The sequence below is a fragment of the Eublepharis macularius genome, chromosome 4 (genome assembly GCF_028583425.1).
Source record: "Eublepharis macularius isolate TG4126 chromosome 4, MPM_Emac_v1.0, whole genome shotgun sequence".
In the NCBI taxonomy this organism is placed as follows: Eukaryota; Metazoa; Chordata; class Lepidosauria; order Squamata; family Eublepharidae; genus Eublepharis; species Eublepharis macularius.
Genome location: NC_072793.1, coordinates 186,851,732 through 186,876,347, shown reverse-complemented (window position 1 = coordinate 186,876,347; position 24,616 = coordinate 186,851,732). Strand labels below are relative to the sequence as shown.

General features: G+C 48.5%; 1 protein-coding gene across 1 annotated transcript; it reads left to right on the top strand.

The window, feature by feature from the left end:
• Positions 1 to 2,290: 2,290 nt before the first annotated feature.
• Positions 2,291 to 3,857, top strand: LOC129328483 (zinc finger protein 737-like). Its single transcript, XM_054977583.1, has one exon. The coding sequence runs from the start codon at positions 2,565 to 2,567 to the stop codon at positions 3,609 to 3,611; it is 1,047 nt and encodes a 348-aa protein (XP_054833558.1). The 5' UTR covers positions 2,291 to 2,564; the 3' UTR covers positions 3,612 to 3,857.
• The last annotated feature ends 20,759 nt before the right edge of the window (positions 3,858 to 24,616 follow it).

The following is a 24,616-nucleotide window of genomic DNA, read 5'->3' as shown; positions in this document are numbered from 1 at the left end:
TTCACATGGCACTCTCTTATGTCTTCACTCAAATCCCCGTCACTCCCCAATCAACGTACTTCCCATTGATTGCAGCCTCCTTCCTCAAAAACAGATTAATAAAAGTTTTCTCTAGTGACCTCTCAGAGGAAGGATGTTTCCGGGTTTGTGCGCTTTAGTGGAAACAAGCAACAGGGCCTGGCAAATCAGAGCGGTTGTGAAAGATGTTGTTGCCAAGTAGGCCCCCTCCCCTGCTTTAAGGCCTGCCATGGACTGTGCTAAAGTTTCCTGCTCTGCTGTTTTACTGCTGCACAAAGTTTGCTTTGCACGTGTGTGTTCTGGTACACGTGTCAGTTTCCTGCCTGCGTGTCAATTACTTTACTGCTGCTATGGACTGTGTAGTTCCCTGACTCCATGTTTAGGTAACTGCACAAAAGGACTCTCTTCTTGGGCAGCCCTGCCCTGACCTGTATCTGGATTTCCCAGCATGTGTTTGGACTTTATTACAAGTGTGCCCCGTGCCTGCAGTGCCATCTGCCACGGACCGCGCCTGTTCCCTGCCTTGGACTGTGTTTTGAGTACTGCTCCTCCTGCCTCCATGGAAGCCTGCCTCATATGGGCCCAAGCCGCTGCTAGCAGCCGGGCGCCTGCCGGGGAAACCTCCAGCGAGCCTGGCTAGGCGCTCCCTGGTCAGTTCCCGCCTGGGGCCTCCCGCGGGCCGGTCACCAAGCTTGCCCTCGCTACCGGGCAGCCTGCTAACCAGCCCCAGCTATGCCCCGCCGGCATCCATGTTCTCAGGCAGCCAGAAGACCCTGGGAAGAAGACTGCTTTGAGAAGCCATTTCGGGGAAGCGAGCACACCACGTCCGCAGCGAGAGCCCCTCGCCCCACTCTGCATATCTTAGGAGCCGCCCCGGAGAAGGAACTAAGTGCCGACCATCCCAAGCACTTAGAGAATGCATCTCAAAGAAACCTCCGCATTCCAAAAGCTGATGACATCAGGACAAGCCCTGTCCGCTGGAACATCCTTTCAGCCCACTTGGAACTCCCCCTCCCTCTTTTGTCCCCTCTTCCTGAGGTGTCACTTATCACAATCTGATTACCAAAGTGGCCCATCCAAGCCATTCAGCGACCCATTAGACCCTTTGTTTTAACCCGTGAGAACCACCAAGTACAGCACCAGCCCCAGGGTACGTTTTGGGGTACTTAAGCTGGTCCCTCCGACCACATGGTTCGTACGCCATTCCTATCCAGACCCCCTTGCTGTCTGTCTGTGGATCCAGTGCTGGCATTGGACCACCTCGCTGTTGTGTTTCTGCTCCGCTTCAGGATTGTAAGTATCGCCCTTATCATCGTGGGTACCTGCTCATGCGATCGTCTCTGTATTTCTTACTTTGCATTTCCTAGTTGTTGTATGCTTTCTTGTATGTATGTGCAAGTCCAGGCTTACACCACACTATTAGTAAATATACGTGTTTATTGAACCTATTTGTAGTCTGCCTCTTTGTCACTAGAGTGTCTGGAATCGGGACCTCCGTAAACATTGGTTAGATTCGTGCTAATTTTAGTTCCAGACTGCTGAGCTAATTTCCCCATTATAAAGAGCAGTTCTGGTAATGCCACAAAGGGATGCTGGCTAAGGATTGGGAGGAACCGAGGGAGATGGTAAATGAGAAATCTTTTAAAAGCAAGTTCCTGGGAGGAGAAAATCCAGGGAGATGCAGCAGGGTGTGCTGTCACTTCCTGGGGAGGAGAAGGAACAAGGTGATGCAACCCCCTTCCCTGGAAACTGGCAGGATGGCATGTGGCTGTGTGGATGCGCTGGTGAAAGAGGAGCCCACATAGATTTTTAAGGAGAGGCCAGATGGCCATCTGTCCTCAATGATGATTCTATGACTCAGTATGTATGTGGACAGATAGTGGGAGGAAGGGCAGGAATATGTGAGCTGGAACTCAGTTCCGTATCCCTTTCAGGACGATTCCAATCGTCACTTGGGGTGAGGATGGAATTTCCTCCAGGCCAGAGTGATCTTGGAGATTTTTTGCCTTTCTTTGGGCATGGAGCAGGGGTCACTGGGGGGAGGGGGAAGTGTGATTTTCCTGCCTTGTGTTTGAGGCTTGGGCTAGATGATTGTTGGGATTCATTTCAGCTTTATGTTTTCATGCTTAGTATAACTGAATACCCAGCAACCGGTGAATACATAGAAGGATTTGTTCCCCCTTAAAGTGATTTCTGTTCTGTCGTTATCCAACAACTTTTCCCTTGATTCTGCTTTTTCGCCAACCTTTTCTCTTTTTCCAGAGGATGATGGTCCACATAAAAAGCCTAAGAAAGAACCACATCAGCTCCGATTGGAAAGGGAACAGCAAAGAAGAAGGAGTAGAATAAAATGGAAGAGGAGGAATGAATCATCTGCTTCTCAGGGTGCTGAATCCCAGGACATCCTGCCATACCATGGAAGAACCACTTGCCCCATTTGTAGAAAAGAATTCCTTTACCAATCAGAGTTTGATATACATTGGAGAAAACACACAGGGGATAAACCACATCAATGTGTGGACTGTGAAAAGACCTTTGCTCAGAGTATGCAGCTTACTGTCCATCGACGTATCCATTCAAAGAAGAAACCTTTTAAATGTGTGGACTGTGGAAAGAGCTTTGCTTGGAGTACGAATCTTGCTGTCTATCAACGTATCCACACAGGACCTAAACCATATCAGTGTGTGGACTGTGCAAAGAGCTTCGCTGAGAGTACGTATCTTACTATCCATCGACATTTCAATTCAGGGGAGAAACCTTTTAATTGTGTAGACTGTGGAAAGACCTTTGCTGAGAGTGCGCAGCTTATTGAGCATCGACGTATCCATACCGGGGAGAAACCATATAAGTGTGAGGACTGTGGAAAGAGCTTTGTTGAGAGTACAGCACTTACTGTCCATCGACATATCCATTCTGGGGAGAAACCTTTTAAATGTATGGATTGTGGAAAGAGTTATGCTTGGAATTCAAGCCTTATTGTCCATCAACGTATCCATACAGGGGATAAACCATTTAAGTGTGAGGACTGTGGAAAGAGCTTTGTTCAGAGTACAGCACTTACTGTCCATCGACGTATCCATTCAGGGGAGAAACCTTTTAAATGTGTGGACTGTGGAAAGACCTTTGCTCAGAGTACGCACCTTACTGTCCATCGACGTATCCATTCTGGGGAGAAACCTTTTAAATGTATGGATTGTGGAAAGAGCTATGCTTGTAGTACGCAACTTACTGTCCATCGACGTATCCATACTGGGGAGAAACCATATAAGTGTGAGGACTGTGGAAAGAGCTTTGTTGAGAGTACATCACTTACTGTCCATCGACGTATCCATTCAGGAGAGAAACCTTTTAAATGTGTGGACTGTGGAAAGAGCTTTGCTCGGAATACGCATCTTACTGTCCATCGACGTATCCATTCGGGGGAGAAACCTTTTAAATGTGTGGACTGTGGAAAGAGCTTTGCTTGGAATACACAGCTTACTGTCCATCGACGTATCCATTCAGGGGAGAAACCATTTAAATGTGTGGACTGTGGAAAGTGCTTTACTTGGTGTGCGCAGCTTACTGTCCATCGACATATCCATACAGGGTAGAAACTATGTAAGTGTGCGGGCTGTGGAGAGAGCTTTGCTTAGAGTAAAGCATTTTACATCCATCAATATATCCATTCAGGGAAAAAGCCATATAATTGTGAGGACTGTGGAAAGCGCTTTGTTTGGAGTACAGATTTTAATGTCCATCAATGTATTCATTCAGGGGAGAAACCATATAAATGTGTGGACTGTGGAAAAAGCTTTGCTTGGTGTACACAGCTTACTGTCCATTGATGTATCCATTCAGGGGAGAAACCATATAAATCTGTGGACTGTTGAAAGAGCTTTGCTTATAGTGCACTTCCTACTATCCATCGACATATACATTCAGGGGAGAAACCATTTAAGTGTATGGTGTGGAAAGAGCTTTGCTCATAGCGCTTTGTTTGGAGTACAGATTTTAATGTCCATCAATGTATTCATTCAGGGGAGAAACCATATACAAGTTTGGACTGTGGAAAGAGCTTTGCTCAGAGTTGCATACCTTGCTGTCCATCAATCTATCCATATAGGGGAGATATCATATAAGTGTGAGGGTTGTGGAAAGCTTTACTCAGAGTATGCAGCTTACTGCCCATCAGCAAATCCATAAAGGGGAGAAACGATATTAATGTGCAGAGTGTGCAAAGAGCTTTACTCAGACTTTGGTTCTTATTGTCCATCGATGAACCCACACTGGAGAAAATCTATATAAATATCAAGACTGTGGAAGAAACTGATATCTAAAGAGTTATGCTGTTTCTTATAAAAACATTCACACAAGAGAGAAAAAATCTTTTGATGTTGTGTGCAGTGCAACCTTCTTTTAAGTTGGGTGTGTGTGCGAGGGGCACATGTTATATTTCTTTTAAGTTGTAAATTTTTAAAATTATTTTGTAAACCACATTGACCTATATGGAAAAGGTGGGTTATAAATGCTTTAATAAATAAATTATTAAATAATAAATAAATGCTTCCACTGTGGTAACAGCTTCAGCCACAGCCCCTCTATTACCAGGTGTCCTGAAGTCCATGCAGGAGAGCAAGCTTGCATCCTGTCAGAGGTGTCAGAAGAAAGGCAAACTGTAGAAATGTTAGTGTCTAGTGTTACCATTTCATGGTAACCTTGAGATCTGACTACTGTACGTAGATCTCCCTTCTAAGTTAACTTGGAGACTCCAGTTGGTGCAAGACGAGCAATTGCACGAATATTTCTCCCATTGTGCAGTCACTCCATTGGCTACGTATCAGTTCCCAGGCTCAAAGGTTTTGACTGTCACATACAAAGTCCTTCTTGAACTTGGTCCATCATTTCTACGGGATCGCCTCTTTTCCTGTGTTCCACCATGGCAGCTTCGCCCATCTAAACAGGGCCTTCTGCAAGTGCCCCTACCCATGGGAAAAATCAGCAGTTGCCAATACACGTGCATTCTCTGTCATGACCTCCACTTTATGGAACGGCCTTCCTGAAGAGGTTTGGAAAGCCCCCACTCTCCTGGCTTTTCACAAACAATGCAAAGCTGAATTGTCCAAGAGGGCTTTTTACTCAAATATAAAGGTTGTAATATAAGGAAGCATTGTTGAAGAGATGCGTCTGTAAAGGTATGGAGGGTGACTATAGTTTTTACTACTGTTGGTGTAAGTATGATCCTTCCAGGTTGTTCCCGTGTTCTTTAATATGTCTTTCTTAGAATTGCATATGGTCTATTTCAGCATTTCTTCAACTCTGTATTGTATTCCTGCTGTTTAAAATCTTTTCAAATTTGTATGTATACCCGTATAACATTGTTTATTGAAATGTCTTTGAAATTGACTGTAGCGACTGACACCGTGTAATCTCTCTTTCTTCTCAACATACTCCCCACTTTTGATGGGAGTTTGTCTGACCCTTGCAGACTTGGGTGCTGCACTACTGTTAGAAAAACAAGTTAAAGCAGCTGCAAAAAATGCTTTTTACAACCTTACTCTAGCCTGGAAGATGACTTCTTACCTTGATAAGGCTGTCCTGGCCAACTGGACACATGCAATGGTAACATTAAAACTTGACTATTGTAATGCACTATACATTAGTCTGCCATCTAAGTTAACTAAGAGGCTCCAATTGGTACAAAATGCTGCAGCTTGACTGTTACCAGGAACGAGCAGCAGCATAAACATCACTCTCATTCTACAGTCACTCCGTTGGCTACCAATCAGTTACCGTGCTCAGTTCAAGTATTGGTTATGACATACAAAGCTGTTCACAGCCTACGTATGAGACCACTTTCCTCCCTTTGATCCTCCATGGCAGCTTCACTTATCTGAACAGGGTCACCTACAGGTGACCCCCTGCACATGGGCAAAATCAACAGCTGCCAGTCCACGGGCTTTCTCTGTGGTGGTCCCTACCCTGTGTAACTGCCTGCCTGGGGAGGTCAGGAGAACCCCCACTCTCCTGGCTTTCCACAAACGATGCAAAACTGAATGATTCAAAAAGGTTTTTTACTCAGATAGGAAGGCTGTATTGTAGGGAGGGAGTCTCTGATGCTTTGCTAATGAGTTAGGGACCTTAGACTTCACCACTATGTTGCCTTTCATACTATCTGTTGCTTAAATACGTACTCCATGTAGTATCTGTACTTCATGGGGTCTAATGTCAGTCCTAGAACTGATTATGTTTTGTTTCAGCATTTCTTCAACTCTGTATTGGATCCTCGCTAATGCTTTCTCTTTGTAAACTTGTATTTATTTACCCTATGTCATTGTTTATGAAAATGTCCTTGGCACTATATGGAAATTTCCTTGATACTGTACTAGACTCACACTATGTAATTTGCCTTGAATCTCCGTGAGAAAGGTGGACTATAAATCCCATAAATAAATAAATGGTTCTGGTGAAAGCATGAGTCGGTCCCTAAGTCAGCCAGCAACCTTATTACCCAAATGGTGACATATGGGGATTTGAACCTGGTTCTCTCAGATCCAAATATCACTGTGATTCAGTTTCTCTTTAAAACTGCAATCGTAAGAAAATCTAAACCCATTGAAGTCAGTGGACTTGGACTGGGTTAACTCCTCTTCAGATTGCACTGGAAGTGACCTGTCAAGCCAAATGTTACAAATATGCAATGAAGCAACAAAGCAGCTCTTAGCAAGTGCATAACAGAAGAAATGAGCTGAAAAAACAAACAGAAATCTCTGTAATACGCCCCCCATCCAAACTCTTTTTTTTTAAAAGAAAATTTTTATTAGGTGAGAATATTAATATACACCTTTCAAATAGCATCTCATTATCTTTTCCCCCACCCTTTCCCTCCCCCCCTTTCCCAAGACTTCCAACAGCTTTCCAACCCTATAGCCTAATCTATTCCCAATCTGTCCCCTTTTTCTGTAACTCCTTATCTCATGTTTACTTACTCTTTTATTCAACTAAGCCCTATCTATTAACTTCAAAAATATTGTTATAAACTTAAAATCTATTATCTATTACGTTATATTAGCTCCACATATATTTAAATTTAAACTAACTAACAGTCGGATAAAATATCTACTTTAGTAATTCTAACAATATCTATTAACTCTAAGTCCACTTACATTTGGGCTAACAATTAGCTAATACTTCACTTCATATGGTAAAGACTCTATCTCTTCTAATAACAAATCCATTCTACTAATTTTCAAATTGCCATAATTCCCCCTTTATGTCCCACTTCTTTTCTAAATATGTTTTCAATCTTCCCCAGTCCATAAAAATTTCTGCTGGATTCTGATCTCTCAGCTTCCTTGTCATTTTATCCATTTCCGCCATGTACAGCAATTTATGCATCCAATCTTCAATAGTTGGTATTTCTTGCACCTTCCATTTTTGCGCATATAAAAGTCTTGCTGCCGTCGTCATATAAAATAGTAATGTTCGGTATTGAGTAGGAACATCTTCCATGCTTAAGTTCAATAGCAATAGTTCTGGGTTCTTCTTTATTTGAATCTGCAATATCCGGGTTTGTGCGCTTTAGTGGAAACAAGCAACATGGCCTGGCAAATCAGAGCGGTTGTGAAAGATGTTGTTGCCAAGTAGGCCCCCTCCCCTGCTTTAAGGCCTGCCATGGACTGTGCTAAAGTTTCCTGCTCTGCTGTTTCACTGCTGCACAAAGACTGCTTTGCATGTGTGTGCTTTGATACACGTGTCAGTTTCCTGCCTGCGTGTCAATTACTTTACTGCTGCTATGGACTGTGTAGTTCCCTGACTCCATGTTTAGGTAACTGCACAAAAGGACTCTCTTCTTGGGCAGCCCTGCCCTGACCTGTATCTGGATTTCCTAGTGTGTGTTTGGACTTTATTACAAGTGTGCCCCGTGCCTGCAGTGCCATCTGCCACGGACTGTGCCTGCTCCCTGCTTTGGACTGTGTTTTGAGTACTGCTCCTCCTGCCTCCATGGAAGCCTGCCTCATATGGGCCCAAGCCGCTGCTAGCAGCCGGGCGCCTGCCGGGGAAACCTCCAGCGAGCCTGGCTAGGCGCTCCCTGGTCAGTTCCCGCCTGGGGCCTCCCGCGGGCCGGTCACCAAGCTTGCCCTCGCTACCGGGCAGCCTGCTAACCAGCCCCAGCTATGCCCCGCCGGCATCCATGTTCTCAGGCAGCTAGAAGACCCAGGGAAGAAGACTGCTTTGGGAAGCCATTTCGGCGAAGCGGGCACACCACGTCCGCAGCAAGAGTACCTCGCCCCGCTCTGCATATCTTAGGAGCCGCCCCGGAGAAGAAGCTAAGTGCCGACCATCCCAAGCACTTAGAGAATGCATCTCAAAGAAACCTCCGCATTCCAGAGCTGATGACATCAGGGCAAGCCCTGTCCGCTGGAACATCCTTTCAACACGCTCGGATCTCCCCCTCCCTCCTTTGTCCCCTCTTCCTGAGGTGTCACTTAACACAATCAGAGTCCTAAAGTGGCCCATCTAAGCCATTCAGCAGCCCATTAGACCCTTTGTTTTAACCCGTGAGAACCACCAAGTACAGCACCTGCCCCAGGGTACGTTTTGGGGTATTTAAGCTGGTCTCCCAGACCGCATGGTGCGCGTGCCATCCTATCCAGAACCCCTTGCTGTCTGTCTGTGGTCCCAGTGCTGGCATTGGGCCAGCTCGCTGTTGTGTCTCTGCTTCGCTTCAGGATTGTGAGTATTCCCCACCATCTTGGGAACCCGCTAATGCGAAAGTCCCTATATTTCCTACTCTGTATTTCCTAGTCCTTGTATGCTTTCTTGTGTGTATGTGCAAGTTCAGGCTTACGCCACACTCTTAGTAAATACACATGTTTGAACCTATTTGTAGTTTGCCTCTTTTTCACTAGAGTGTCTGGAATCGGGACCTCGGTATACATAGGTCAGATCCGTGCTAATTTTAAGTTACAGACTGCTAAAGCTAATTTCCCCCATTAATAAAAGCAGTTCTGGTAACAATGTGGGAATTGTTACGAATAAGGAAACCACCAGTGAAATTCCCAGAACATGGTAGATGACAAAAACTGACAACAAATGGCTGATTTTTTAAAAAAGATCCTTAAGCTGTTAGAAATGAATGAAGAGAATAACTATATAATTCTCTTCATTCGTTCTTAGTCTGTGAAGGGTGCATGTTGTTTGCTCTACGTGTTGGTTCTGATTATTGTTGAAAGTATTTTTTATTTTAAAAAAAGCCCTCCGCCTTCCCCACTGGCATCATGTGTGTCTTGTCTGGGTTCAGTTTCAATTTATTCCCTTCCGGCCATTTGACCACAGCTGTCAGGCAGTGACTTGGGACCTCGCGGGGGATAGGAGTGCACCCTGAGGAACCCCCTGGGGTGGGACTCACGCCGATGATAACTCGTCTCCAGGGGCAGTTCTTCGAGTCTGGCCAATGAGGAATGAATTGAACCCGTCCAAGGCACGGCCCCTGACACCCGCTTCTTCCCCCAATGCTTCGACAATACGGCACGATCTGTTGTATCAAACACAGCAGCTCAGTCCAGAAGGAGCAACCCAAAAGCAAAGCAGGCCAGATGGTACGTGAAGTATGTCTTCCCCCTTACCTCTATTGCCGCTGGCATCCCAATCAGTGTGTGTTTGGACTATTTTATTGGTGAAACACTCTGCGAAGGTGTCACAGCTGATTGTTCCTGAGCCAGGAAAGATTCAGAGTTAGAACTCAGAAGATTTCTTAAACTATTGGCCTGTTCGAGACCCAGCGGATGCAGCGGTTGCAAAGAAGTAACATTCCTTTGCCACTGTCACTGCCTCTTCAGAGGTCTTCCGTCGGGCTGTGCAGCCTGCTCCATGAGATTGCGGGCGGGATTTCTGCTGGCGTCTTTCTAGATGTCTCCCGTTCCTCTTTAGGTGACCCACCTCCCCAGTAGACCAGGGGGCCGGCTTCTACCCCGCGGTTGGGAGAGGCAGATGCGGAGCGATTTTGGCAGGAGCGTCGAGGAATCGCATGTCCCAGGCTCCCTTTGCAGCCTCAACAGAGCTTGTCTTTGCAATTCTGGGATCCCCCAGGGCATTTGGGAATCCAGAGGGATCCATCAGCCTCTGTGGGCAGACCATCTTGAAGGGAGCCCCCCCCTTTTCCTGGGTGTTGGGGCCATATTCACCCTTCAGTGAAATAGAAACATAGAGGTGGAAGACACCCCAAGGGTCATCTAGTCCAGCCCCCTGCATAACGTAGGACATTCACAGCTTACTGCCACCCCCTCACCTCCCGCAGTGACCCCCTGCTCCATGCCCAGGGGAAGTCACATGACCTCCAGGACCCCTGGCCAATCTGGCCCGGAGGAGAATTCCTTCCTGACCCCAAGGTGGCCATCAGCAAAACCTGGGCCTGGGCATGTGAGAAAGGGCCACGAGAGCCCAGCGCCGGCTCGTCCCTTCCCGCCATCCCACTCCCAATCTGCCTGAATTCCTATTCAGTCCTAAGAGTCAGCATTGCTGTCCGGTGGCCATCTAGCCTCTGCTTAAAAAACTCCAAATACAGGCGAAGCCCCCTCCTCCCGAGGAAGCCTGTCCCACCGAGGGTCCGCTCTCCCTGCCAGGGAGTTCTTCCTAATTTTGGCAAGGCCATCCTTTTTATCGCACTGATTTGACCCCTAATTGGAAGCTATACCTGGAACCACCTTTTAACATCTTTTCTTTATTTGCTGAATACCCAAGTAATTGAACGATTTATGATTCAATCAGGGGATCCTCGAGCCGTTTTGAATCCCATGCTGTGACTGTTCCCTTCGCTTCTCCAAACGTCAGAGGGGCTGCCCACCTAAGTAAACCAAGTACAAAGGGCGGTAACCCACAGCCACGGGGATCAAAATATCAGTAATATTCGTAATATTTATAAATAGGATTTTTAATCAGTGTTATGAAGTGCAAAGTGACTTTGTGCTTAAATAAGATACTGATTAAAAACTCTTACAAAAATTAATCCACGTTCCAAAAACGATCAATCCCCTTTCAATCAAAACACACAGCTACAAATACGAGGATCCTCTCTTCTGATTGTCAGCCGTAACGGTCCATCTGATATCAGTCCAGGAATTATATTGTGCCGTCTCTTCCTTTCTCTCTTTTGTGTCGATGCGCAGAAAACAGATGCTCCCATGGGAACGGTGCTTGGGGTGAGTCTTGAATATGAGAGAAAAACCTCTATTCCCACCCACCCCCCAATCCTGGGGCTGCCATCAGGACACTGTGCCATGATTGCTGGCTGTTGGGGGGGGGTTCTGCAGACCCCAGCCCCGTTACTGCTAGCCAACCGTCTGGAACTCCAAGATGTTAAGAAACTTTGATAGGGACATCTTAAAAGACACACCTTGTGCAGTTGTCAAGTTAGGCGCTGAAGACTCCTGTCACTCACTCAGCCCCCCTCATTCATTTGCTTCGGCTGTCACTGGGAGCAGTCGGTACCTGGAGGGGGGGGGAGCTCATCGTGGCCCGTGGCTGATCCTCGCTTGGGCTGAGTTAGGCACGACTTGCTGTTCAGAGATTTTCTATTTCATTCAAAGACTTAAAGATGCTGTTGAAGGAGTAAGTTCAGGATAATTACTGTCACGTGCAGGGCAGGGGCACCTGCTCTGGTGCTGGACCACGGGAGAGAGAGGAGGAGGGAGGGTCCAAGACACGCCGCCGGGGAGAGAAGCAAGGAGTGGTCGAAGAGGAAGCTGGGCTCAGGAAGCAGGAGATCTGTCCGAGCAAGGGCCGGGTACGAGGCAGAGGCGAAGCTCCCAGGAGCCGGGCAGCTGGACACGTGGAGTGGAGAGCTACGTTGCTCTTTATGTGCTCAAGCCAGCACAAGAGGATGAGGGCCAGGGGTCTCTCCTTTGCTTAGTTGTGCCACTCGGCATCCAGCTCCGTCCCTGGCTGAGCCTGCAGGCGTCTCCTCCTTCTCCTTTCCCGAATGGCTTCTCTCGCTCGAGCCTTCCACTTCGCTGTAGGGAAATATAGCAGAGCTTGTGCAAAGATTGCGCCTTGGGAATGATGAGAATAGATTCACAAACACCCTCCAGTGTAGCTCTGTAAAATTACTAAAGGATAAAAATTAGGGTTACATTTGGAGAAAATAATACACGGCTAAGCTGACTACGTCTTGCTAGTTAAAGTGACTCAGAGTAGAGACAAGAAGAAGTGAAAAAGGGGAAGTGAACGAGGAGCAATAAAACTTCAGAGCATAGCATCAATTAATGGCCCCCAATACACAAACTGCCCCATAGAAAATCCTAATCCCACTTCATTACGCTTAGAGACTCCCCTTTCTATGGCGGGAATCTTATTCGAAACTCTAATGGTTACATGCAAAGTATGTTTACTAATTAAGTAGGTAACAGAAACAGTTTAACTCTTCCATGACTGAAATAACAATAACATTAATAATAACATTCGATTTATATCTCACCCTTCAGGACAACTTAATGCCCACTCAGAGCGGTTTACAAAGTATGTTGTGATTACCTCCACCACAACAATCCCCCTGTGAGGTGGGTGGGGTTGAGAGAGCTCTGAGAGAGCTGTGACGCGTCCAAGGTCACCCAGCTGGCTTCAAGGGGAGGAGTGGGGAATCAGACCCGGCTCTCCAGATTAGAGTCACTTGCTCATTCCCACACTTGCTGCCGGCTCCAGGGGCTTGGATCTCCGAGGCGCCGGCTCCTCTCTCTCCTCCTTTACACGACCTCCTGCCCTCGCAAATTTGCGCAGAGGGACCCGGTTGTTGGTCGCTGGATGGCACTTCTGGGGCCCGGGGGAATCTTCTGTCGCCTCCGCTAGCTTTTTCAACCCCTCCTCCTCTGCGGAGGACTCGCCACCAGATGGGGAGCCCAGCCACGGCTGGCCCACAACACCATCCCCCCCTCCCAAGGCCCCTCCTTTTTGAGCAACCGTGGCGCTTGGCTTGTCGGGGGGTGCCTGGCGGAATCGTCGGGGGAGATGTGTGGCACGGAGGTTTTCCGCCGGCTCCCTGGACCTGCTCGTCTGGCGCGTCTCCCTCCCACTTCGTGAGGTCCTGTAACTGCCCCCGGTGCTGACGAGAAACCAGGGCCTGGCCCACCTCGAATTCCTCCTGGCCGTCTGCCAGGACCGCTGGGGGTGGGGGTACCGGGTCACAGAGCAGGTGTGGGGGGGGCGCTGTTGGAGTGAGCAGGGATCGGTGAAAGACCGGGTGGATCCCAAGTGTTGGGAATAGCTCTAGGTAGAAGGCGACTGGGTTGACCTGCTCCGTGATCCGAGAGGGCCCGATGAACCGATGATCCGGTTTTCGAGGAGGGTGTTGGGACCAGATGTGCTTGGTGGGGAGCCACACCATATCACCCACTGTGAGAACTTCCCGCCCCGTCCGTGTCGGTCCGCGGCAGCCTTGTAAGCCTGCTCGGCTGGGTCCCGTTGCTCCCGCAGCCCCTGATGCCAGTCCTGGCGTTCCTGTACAAAGCCCCTTGCAGCCGGGACCCCGGAGTCTGGCGCCGTCTGTGGGGAATACCATGAGGTAATAGGTCCTGTTGGAGACGGTTCCCGGGTGGGTCCGGCTGGGGCGGATTACGCAGAATCATTAGAACCAGAAAACACGGAGGATCGAGAATCTGAGCAACAGGAAGCTTTTGACATTACTCCAACTAGCAGTGAAGAAGAAGAAGGGGGGTCGAGCGAGACATTACAAAGCAAGCCAAAGCGCCTGAGAAAAGACACTAGTCGCTCTTAGGTTACATCTGGTACTTCATAATAAGGCTCTGTTTGGAGATATAGCATTGATGTTAATTTAGTTTTGATTTTTTTTCCTTTTGAATGGATAAAATATGAAATAAGCAAAGTGGCCTCTATTGAAAGATGCTTAAACTAAATAATAAGGGAGGAGGGGATGGGAACGCGGCCCCCAACTAAGCAACGAAGAGGTCCGGAGGCACACGTCCCTTGTACACCCCTTAGGGGGGGCTCTTCGGGAAGGGGGAAGGGGAAGGGGGGGTGACCATCAAAGTAAGAAAGGGCAGAAATGAGCACACAGATATCCAATTGACAAAAGAGAATGGCTGAGATAATGAGAACTGTGGCAGTTTGGAAATTACTGAAATACAATAGAAGAAGAGAGAAGTGACTTTACCGGGGGGGGGGGGAGTTAAATAAGAAGTTCTAAGCAATTGTTTTATTAGACTATTATATACAGTATTAAATTATAGAGGTGTTATTTTAAGAATTATAAGGGGATAAGTTAACTAAGTATGTTCTGGCGGATAACTGTATAATAGGTAAACTATATAATTAAAATAGAATGAATATAAGAAAGGTGGAAGGAAGTAAATAGTAACATATAGAGTATAAGTTAAATTGATTGATTTATATTGAATGTATACAATGTTTATAGAAGTACTTAAAGTTATGTAGAATAAGGGACAACTTGTTTGTCCCATAATGACGAGACTAGAATGAGTAAGATAGAGTATAGAGTACAAAAATTAGATAAATGATTGTTACTATTAAAGAATATATGCCAGGAATGTAATATTTAGTTGATAAGTTAAGTGGGAAAGGGAATAGAGATAGCACTGTGTTATAATAGATAAGCTTAGAGGAGAGTGAAAGTATATGTTTAATAGAATAAAATAAGTTTGAAATGAGTAGGGGGGAAAACGGATAAGGGGTTGGAAAACTGTTGCAAGTCAACAAAAGGGTGGGGAAAGGGAGGGGGTTAGAACTGGAATATTTAAAGGGAATTGATTGTAATGAGTATTATAGTGATTTCTAATCCAATAAAATTTAAAAAAAAGGAAATAGCAGAAGTATTAAAGGGTCTAAAAAATAGAAAATCCCCTGGTTTGGATGGATTCACTGCAGAATATTACAAAGAAATGGCGGAGCTACTGATCCCAGAAATGCAAAGATCGGGTGCTGAGCTCCTTCCAGAGGATGCCTCCAGGTCTCGAAGGCCGGCAGGGCAGTCATTTTATATCATCCTCAAAGTGGACGTGCCGGTCGGACTTCTTTTTGGGGGGAATGGGTTTCCTAGCTGCCCTCTGGGTTCCCCACCCATTAATTTGGGGAAGTTGGGGGGCGGCATCTGAAAGTGGAGAGAGGGAGAGAGAGAGAGTCAGTTCAAGCTCTGGGGGGGAGGGGGGAGGACATTGTTTCAGCTAAACATGCATACAGATATCATTTTCGTTACACGTTTTATTGTTCTATGTCCTAGTAATTATGTTCCCGCCTCCCTGTTTCTTTGTATTGTTTTCTGTGTTTTGTTTGTTTTGTTTCTTTCAACCTTTTTGGGTTACCCAGTTCATTTTGGCTTGGGTCTTTCCCCCTTCCTTTCCCGCTCATGATCTTTGAGGCATGGTGCTTTGTGGATCTATGATTGTGAGTTGTGTTCTGTGGCCATGGATATGAGATCTGATTTGTTGTTGAGTTTGCGGTGACCCCCCCACCCCCCCATAAAACCTTTGAGAACCTGCTCCTCGGGAACCTGTTGTTGTGCCCTGGCAGTGTCCTGAAGTGGCAGACGTGTCATTTCGTGGTGCCGTCTGTGGCTCTGAATTCCATACATGCTTGGGTAGTGAGTTTAGGTCAACCCCCTTTAAAACCTTGAGGATCCCGGAGGAGGATCTGCACACTGGAAAACCGCCAGTGAAGGGGAGCTCACCACCTCCCTAGGCAGCTGATTCTACTTTTGAACTACTCTGACCGTGGAAAAGTTTTTCCTGATATCCAGCCGGTACCTTTGTGCATGTCGTTTAAGCCCATTGCTTCGCGTCCTACCCTCTGCTGCCAACTGGAACAGCTCCCTGCCCTCCTCCAAATGACAGCCTTTCAAATATTTAAAGAGAGCCATCATGCCCCCCCTCAACCTCCTCTTCTCCAAACGAAACATTCCCAAGGCCCTCAGCCTTTCCTCGTAGGGCTCAGTCTCCAGACCCCTGATCATTCTTGTCTCTCTCCTCTGCACCCTCTCGATTTTGTCCACATCCTTTTTGAAGTGAGGCCTCCAGAACTGCACACAATACTCCAGGTGTGGCCTGACCAAGGCAGTATAGAGAGGGGCTATGACCTCCTGCGATTTCGACACTATGGCCCCTTTGATACAACCCAAGATTGAATTAGCCTTTTTTGCCACCGCATCACACTGACTGCTCATATTCAGTTTACAGTCCACTCTTACCCCAAGATCCCTTTCACATATATTTTTTGTGGTGCAACCTATGGCCAGGGACACATTGACTGATATGATGGACAAATCAATCTGGGACAGTAGCTGCAAAAGGTGTTTGCCTGGGTGGTCAGGAAAACTCGGCTGCTGAATTATTGTGCGCTTTCCCTTAGCCGATCTACCCCCGCACTAGCTTCAGATTAGGCAATGGATTTAAAGGGTTGTTACTTACATTTATCGGCAAAGGCGACCAGGTCTCTGCCCCTTATTTGTGGAAACTCCTGGATCTTAAAAAGAAAAGAAAAACCCAATCTCTAAAACTGATTCAGAGTTAAAAGTGCGGTGCCAACGATGAGACGTGCTGTTCTCTTCAAGCTTCAAAAACTAAAAATTTGAGTTGTACCAAAGAATTTCATTGGACTAATCTTAATTGGAAACAAGTTGGTGTTTAACTCAGGGTATCACATAATCCCACATCTTTTTATTTTAATATTGTCCACCTGAAAGCATTCAAATGCGCCCTTAACTCACGTGTGCCTGTCCTGCCTGTCTGTAAGATAGCAAAGTAGCCAAAACCAGTGGTTATTTATTTCTTGAGAGAGAAGTTACGTGGCCTCTCCAGAGAATCATCTTAGGGGGCTTTCAAAATAAAAAAATAATAAAGATATGCAACAATAATAGTTAATTAAAATTTAGCCTTCAAGTCCAGGGCTGGCATCAAAACAGAGAGCAACTTGTAACAAATGCCCGTCTTCTGACTCGGACACACTCCGGAGATGGTGAGATCAGCCTCTTCATTAAAAACCAACAGAGTCACCAGGAACATTTTGGCGGCCTGGCGGCGGAAAGGGAGTAAAGGAGACGCCAGGTGGGGCTGCAAGGGGGGGGACGGCATAGGCAGGTTGCCAGGACTGAAAATCCCCTTCTCCGACGGCCGGACCGGAAGTGGCAGGCTGGACAATATGATGCGGGAGGAGGCGGCCCTTTCAGAACGCCACCCCAAATCTTTAAAGCCCTTTGAGGCGCCTCTGGAGACACATGGGCAGCCTCTTTGGGCACGAGAACGCTCCAGGTCTCTCCCCTGGCAGAAGCCGGGCTGCTGCATTTTGGACCCACTGAAGTTTCCGGAGACCGAGGCCCTCGGTGGACTCTAAAAAACTACCTTAGGAAAAGACATCTCGCTCCCTTCATGTACCTGCCGTAAAAATATATATATGAAATGTGTGTGGAGAGGCTCGTTTTTTCCAAAGTCCCTCCTTCTCTCTAGGCTTTTTATCTGATCCGCCTTCGACCCCAATGAGGCTTCCTGGGAGCAAAGTTTGTTCTTGAATGTACAAGAAAAGGCCACGCCACAAAAATGGGAGCGTCAAAATCAGCAGATACCGTTGAATTCTGATCAAGCTTACTGGAAAGTCCCCCCCCCCCCCCGAGAATGGATCAGGGCGGTAGCGGCGAAAGGCGTGAGGCGCCCTCAGCAGAGGGCCACCTCTTCTGCCAAGTAAGGCAGCCCTGCTCATAGCTTAAGCATACCCTGGGGTTCATCCCAGCTCTGGTACTGACCTCAGGGAACCGCAGATGGGGGCTGGCTTCCTTCCTCCCTCCCTCCTTTGGCTGCTCTGTGAGCTCAGCCACCTGCAAACCAAATCATTCCAGAAACATTTTGTTACCATCGCTTGAGTGGACTGCAGCTTCCCTGAGTAGCTCTTCATCCCACTAGAAACCTCTCTGCTCATCATGTTTGCACCTGCGCCTTGCATTCTTGGTCAGTCACCCTAGAAAGCATCCCGTTTCATTCTCAGGCTTTTCTCGACTTCAGTGAACGAAAAATGGCTGAACTATGTTTCCCCCTGGTTGTTGTTTCTTTTGTTCCAGTCTTGCTAATAAAGCCATCACCTACTGCCCACACTTCAGTAAGCTAGCTCAAAAATAGAGCCAAGCCAGAAGTGAAGAATTCCACTTGAACGGCAAGTGAACAGACTCACACGCATTCCCCCTGTTCACTTGCGCTCCACTCGATCACAGAGCTCTCGATCCCGTGTCTGTGCTTGAACTGGCTCTATGAGATGGAGTGGAGCGCAAGTGAGCAGGGAGGGAGTCTGTTCAGTTGCCATTCCAGTGGAATTCGTCACTTGTGGTTTGGCTCAGAGTCAGAGGACAAAGTGACACTTGTGCCCCTGCTCTGTCCCTTGCATTCAACCCACTACGACCCAGCTGAGGGCTCCTGACCCTCGCTTATGAGGGAGGCCGGCAAAATTTCGTTGCTGGGATTTGAGTAATAATACGTGGCTGTGTCTGTGGCATTAGGGGGCAGCGGCAAAGGAGCCTTCCGGCCAGCAGAGGGGGTTTGGCAGGGCCTTCCCGGGCAGCGTCTTTCTCGGTGGTTCCCCATCCAGAGACCGACCCCGCTTAGCTCCCAAGGTCTGATGAGATCGGGCGGAAGGGTTTGAATCGCAGAGGAAACATGGCCTGGACTGGCCCCCTTCCTCCGACAGTCTGGCGTGTTTTCATCGGCCCCTTTCCCTTTCGTGTCGGTTCAGGCGTTCGGGCCCACTGAATGAGGCTTTCCAGCGCAGGCGTGGTTTCGTGTGTGCCCGTCTTTGGTTATTCCCCTGATCTTTCCGTTTGCCTAAGAAAGAGTCAGTTCTATTTTTGTCTTCCACCTGTTTATTTCTGGAAATCTCCCCCCTCCCCTGGGAAGCGCTACCCAGATGCAGGACCCCCGATACTCCTGGCGGGGTTGCCATGAGCCCAGCTACCCCTGCCCATCGCTTAAGGTGCTACGGGTGGTGTTCCAGGTGTGGAGGGATAGACACAGTTGGGTGGCACATGGACCAGCAGGGCCTCAGTCTCGTCAGGATGGCATTTCAGTTGACTGGAGCCGCCTCCCTTCCATTATGGCCTCCAGGCACGTGCTCAGGCTTCCCCAGAAGCAGCCAGGGCAGCAGGGAAGGAGCAATTGAGCCTTCCCCAATCAGTCCCCGGGGTTGGCGTGTGTTTGTGTGGAGCACAGGCTGGTTCCTTGGAGAACTCGTAAAAGAAGTCACACAGAGAGTGGCCCCTTTCCCTCCCCTCCCCACCCCTCCCTCTTCTTTTCTCCTTTCCAAACACAGAACTGTTAGCAGCGTAAGCAGTGTTCAGGAGACTCGCCAACCAAGTCTTGCACCCCCCCCAATTAAAGGTACCCATCTCCACCTGGACACCTGAAATTAAGCACTGGTTCCTCCACTGGTTTCCCACTGCCCCCCCCCCCCACATCACAACCAGATTTAAAGAACGTGAGCCAGCCCGAAAGGTTTTACTTTCCCAGACTCCATATTAAACAGCCTCGTTTGCATTTACGATCGGTAACTGTAGTATATAGCCCCCCCTCTCAGGTTTTTATTCACATGACTCTCGGGTCGCCAAGCAAACCGCTGCAGGGTGGGTGGCTATTGATGTATATTCCATAATCTCATACGAAGAGCACCCGTACAATTAAGGCCACAATCTTTGTCAGTCTGAACTGAACCTTGAAACTCACCCTCTTTCGCTGAAGTCGCCTCTGCGAACTCTCTTCCACATTTAAATAGTTCTGCTTTAGCAGAAGCAGCTTTAAATTTTTCAGTTCCTTCTGAAAAGCTGCTTTTTCTTCCTAAAGATTATTAAGAGCTTGTTTTTAGCTGAAAATGCATTCTGCAGAATCTAAACATAAATACCAAACCATGAAAAAGCCCAAATACAAGACTAATTTTTGCACTCCAAGACCTAACCATCCCAGGCAGGTGGTATTACAGACGCTGCTTCAGGAAGGGCTCTTCTAACCCTTGCCTTCTAAGAACCTCGTTTCTCACCTGGGGAGCTTTTAAATTTGAGTGACAACCAAATCTGGCAGTTTAAGGAAAGTTAATGTCGAATTATGATCAGTGCTTGAAAATCTAGATCACTGCTAATTGGGAACATAACAAGTGGAAGGTGAAGAGTTCATTTCTTTGTCTGCTTGTTTATATGTTATTTATAGTCCACCTTTCATTGAGATTTCACAGTGTAAGTCCCTGCGATCAAGGGCTCGGACCGTCAATAAATCATATTCTAGGTTAAAGATTCCAGGAATTTGAGGCAAGAAGCCAAATTCTGAGATGAACCATTGCTGACACAAAACATAATTAATTTGACATGGCATATTAAAGGATGCTTGAACTATCCTGTAGGAGCTTATCTACCGCAACAGGCAGTACCCAGTAGCATAGGCTACAGTTCCTGCCCCGTCATCAAAGCATTTTCCGAAGCCATTTCTTACATCTCAGCCCCATTCCCTGAGTAAAAAACCCCTTCCTCAATAATTCAATGTTGCCAAGTTTGTGAAAAGCCAAGACAGCGGGAGCTCTCCTGACCTCTTCAGGCAGGCCATTGCACAAGGATGGGGCCACCCCAGAGAAGGTGTGGCAGCTGATCTTGGCATTTGCAGGGCTGCATCTGAAGAGGGACCTCTGCAGGTGAGCCAGGGTGCCATAGTGGAGTACAGGGAGAGAGGCCGCCCGGCAGGCTCAGCCAGGAAGGGCCGAAACCATAAATTGAGCCCGGTGAGTGGGGGGTACCCAGTGGAGGGACTGCTGGGTGGGAACCACGTGCTTGCTCTGCCCAGCTCCTGGTAACAACCAAGCCACAGCGTTCTGCACCAGCTGGAGCCTCTGAGTTGGATTTGAGGGGAGACCCATGCAGAGGGCATTACAGTAGTCTAGCCTGGATGTTACCGTGGCATGAATCCAGGGGGCCAGCTCAGCCTCCTGAGGGTCTGCTCCCACCCATGGGTTCCCAAGGGGCTGATGTCCAGCAACTCTCAGTTCCTCTTCGCCAGTATTCATTCTCTCTTTCCTTTTTGATCCTGTCACTTCTAGTCTCTGTCTGCATTTTACTGTAGTAAACAGAGTGGTTTTTTAGCTTCCCAGGCGGAGGCCGTGAGCCAGAGAGAGAGAGCTCCCTTGGAGCAGGGAAGGACTGTGGACCTCGAAGGCAGGTGTTTCCTGCACAGAGGTCAAGGAGATCCCTTTTCCGTGCCTGGATCAGCCCCCACAAATACCTTGAATTGCTGTTCTTTGCGCCGCAGATCCTCCCCCTGCTCCTTGAGCTGCCTTTGGAGCTGCCCCACCAGCTCTTCCGCCTGGGCCAGCCGATCGGTCAGCCGGGCCACGGAAGCCCCACAAAGCTAAAGAGAGGAGGATGGAGGGGTCAGGGCCGAGCAGGAGGCGAGACGAGCAAGAGGACGTTTTCTACAGGAGAACTGTGGAGCAATCTGTATGGATTCCTTCAAAACAAGGGCCCCACCCTGGCCATTTTTGACAGAGGAACTGATCCAATGCCGGCTCAGGCTGCCCTGGAAGGAGCAGATCCGATTGTGTGCGGGGAACACCCGCGGCACACACCTGAGAGCCCACGAAACACCTTTCAGCCTATTCAGCGACTCTGTGCTCTAAAACTGAAGGCGAAACTCTTGCGCGTTTTTGCCTTCAGCAAATGAGGAGCGTCCCAGAAGTTGCACACAACACTATTCATGTGTGGCCTGGTGCGATCCCTACAAGGAAGCCTGCCGCGGCCAGGTCAGTCCGTGTAGTTTTAAGGCAGCTGAATATTGGCTCAGGTTTAAAAAATTGCAAAAGGTACAGGACTCATTCTTACGTTTTATGTTCATTTTACTTCATTTATATCTGCCTTTCTCGCCAAGGGGGACCCAAAGCAGCTGGCATCAAATTCCCCTCCCCTAAATGGTAAAGCAGCGATAGACCAGTTGGGCTGGCAACATTTAACGGTCTGTTAAATCGATAAAACACAGCTCCGATCTATTCCATTGTGAATTGCAATTTATACACGGAAAACAGCAGGCAAAGTCTTTTCACAGTACTTACCCCACATTTAGGGCACGGAAAAACGCCAACTCTCCAGTTGTACATATTTTGTCTGTGGGAGAGTACAAGGAATTTGAGTACTAGCTCTATTTATTTCACCCAGTTTAAGCTGCATTTTCAAAGAAAAATATAAAGGAATTTATAAGGAGGCAATGAAACATGAAAAATAATGAAAGATCAGCGGAACTGTAGAACCTAGAAGACAAACCAAACCCAAGGAGACCCCTCTTTGGTCAGGTCAACCCTTCCTATCCCGCAGTGTCCCAGCCGTTACCCCGTAAGCTCCACAAGCAGGGGGACAGAGGCCCGTTCTCCCCCGTTGTTGCCCCATCCACGGGCATCGAGAGGGCATTGCCTCTGAACGTGGGGGCTCCATTGCGCCACGCTGGCCAAGAGCGTCGAGAGGAGGCTTGGAGGCTGTGCATTCGAAGCAGAAGTGCATGGAACGAAGCACATTGAAGTGCACTGAACATTTCCTGTTGCGAGTGAAGGACCGTACGCTGGACCCTACAGCCTCTCTACACGTTGCAAATTATTCGAGGACGCTCAAGTGCAGGGCTGCATGTGCGTTCCTCAATTCGCAGGCAGGCTGTTTTTGTTTGGCGCACCTGCCCGCTGATTTCTGGGCAATTCTGCTTTGTTTTCACTGTGAGAACAAGTCTTGGAGGCACCTTTTCCTTGCCAGTTGGCATTTCTTAAGCTGCCAAGATGTGCAGTTCAGAGAGGCTATTTCACACAAAACACCCAGAGGGAAGCGTCTTCCATCCTGGCGCGATTTCACGCGAGAAGACGCTATCTCCTGGGTGTTTTGCAGAACCTTTCATCGGCCGGTGAGTCGTCTGCAAACGGCCCAGGTCTTCAGCCCTGCTCAGCACCAAGCCCGAAGCCCTCCCTCCTTTCTGGCTCTGTGACCCACCCTTCCAGCACTGATGTCGAGGAATCTCATCTCTACAGCATGACCGGAGTTTCCCCAGCCAACGTGAATGTCGCTGAAGGCACCCAGAGTCACAACCTTCAGCCTTCAGCCGCCTCCCTTCTTTCCTGCTGCAGCTCTGGCGGTTCCAAGGTGTTTAAGGGCGGATTTAGGGGCCCCCCTGTACCTGTGTGGATTTTTGTAGCAGAAAGGATGCCGCTGAACCTCAGCCCCCTGTGGGCGTGGCTTTTGTCGGGGCACTTGGATGAGGGGGGCTCCCTCCTGCTCCCCTGCAAACTCCCAAGTTGGAAGCCTGGGAATACAAGACCCCCGGAAACCTGGGAGCCTCAACAACAGGCCGATGACGCACCTCACACGGAGGAGAGGCAGAGGGGCTCCGTCGCGAGACTCAGAAAGCTGGCAATAATCACAAAGAGCAGAGCTCGCAACAGACACTCACCAGCCGCTAAAGCACAAGGCCTCCAAATGACCCCCCTCACTCAGGGGGGGTGGGCACAGGGGCTCACAATGACCCACCTGACTCAGCAGGGGGCAGAGCGCCTCACAATGACCCCCCTCAGTCAGTGGTGGGGCAGAGGGACCCCCACTGGATTGAATAGTCATGGGCTGCTGAAGGCATGAATGCCAGTCCCCCTCCGTGATGTCTGGAAACAGGGCTGTCCAGGAGCCACCGCTGGAACTGGACGCTGTAGTCAGAACATGTTCTTTAAAAGGCAGCACAATCGGGCCGTGGTGGATTTATGCCGCGGGCATTAAGAGACGTTCGGCCTCCGCCACAGCACACAAGCACACTTTAAGGGCCACCGTGAATGTGGCATTTTGCCCCCTTTATTCTTATGCTTCTCAAGGACAGAAAACAGAGAGCGAAGGAAAGCCCCCAGTTCCCCCCCAGTCCACATCCCCCCACCCCTCTCCTTGTCCCACGACCGAGGGGAGGGGACAGAGGACTGGGGGCCATTTCTCCCCCCTTCTCTTCCCCCATTTTACACCAGGGACGGGAGGGCTGACCATCTCATAATGATCTCCCATTGCTGTTAGAAATAACAATGTCTGGTGTACTGCAGCAGCAAGAAGTAAGAAGAGCCTACCACGCAGGGGGCAGCAAGGATCACTTAGTTAGGACAGTGAGAGTAGCACCTCTCTTGTTTCCTGGGGGTCATTTCCTTGTCTTGTCTCCTATTGGGCTAAACAGGGCAATATCCTGCTTCTTCTCTCTCCTGCCACACTCCTTCTCTGTCTCTGCAAGATGTAGTCAGATAGCTAGGATCTATCTCTCCCCCTTTCCCTCAAGTATGTAACTTCCTCAAATAAAGCTTTTGCCTCTCTGACCAGCTCGGCGTTTAATTCCGCAGCGTAGTTTAACACTCGCTCTAACAGGGTAATGGGCCACAGAGGCAATTAACGCAAGCTGAAGTTAAGAGAGAGCAATAAAAGTTCTGCCGTAGCCGCAGGCTAAAGCACAGAGGGCAGACAATAGAGGAAAGATGGCGGACTCCTGGGGAGCACAGCAGGGGTTCCAGGTCGACCGACTAGGCGACGGGAGGAACTATGATCTTTGGGCAGAAAGAATAAAAGCCCATCTTATTCAACTGGACGTCTGGTCTGCAG

Coding starts and splice junctions, on each gene's coding strand:
- LOC129328483 (XM_054977583.1), top strand. CDS start 2,565: ATGCAGCTTACTGTCCATCGACGTATCCATTCAAAGAAGAAACCTTTT.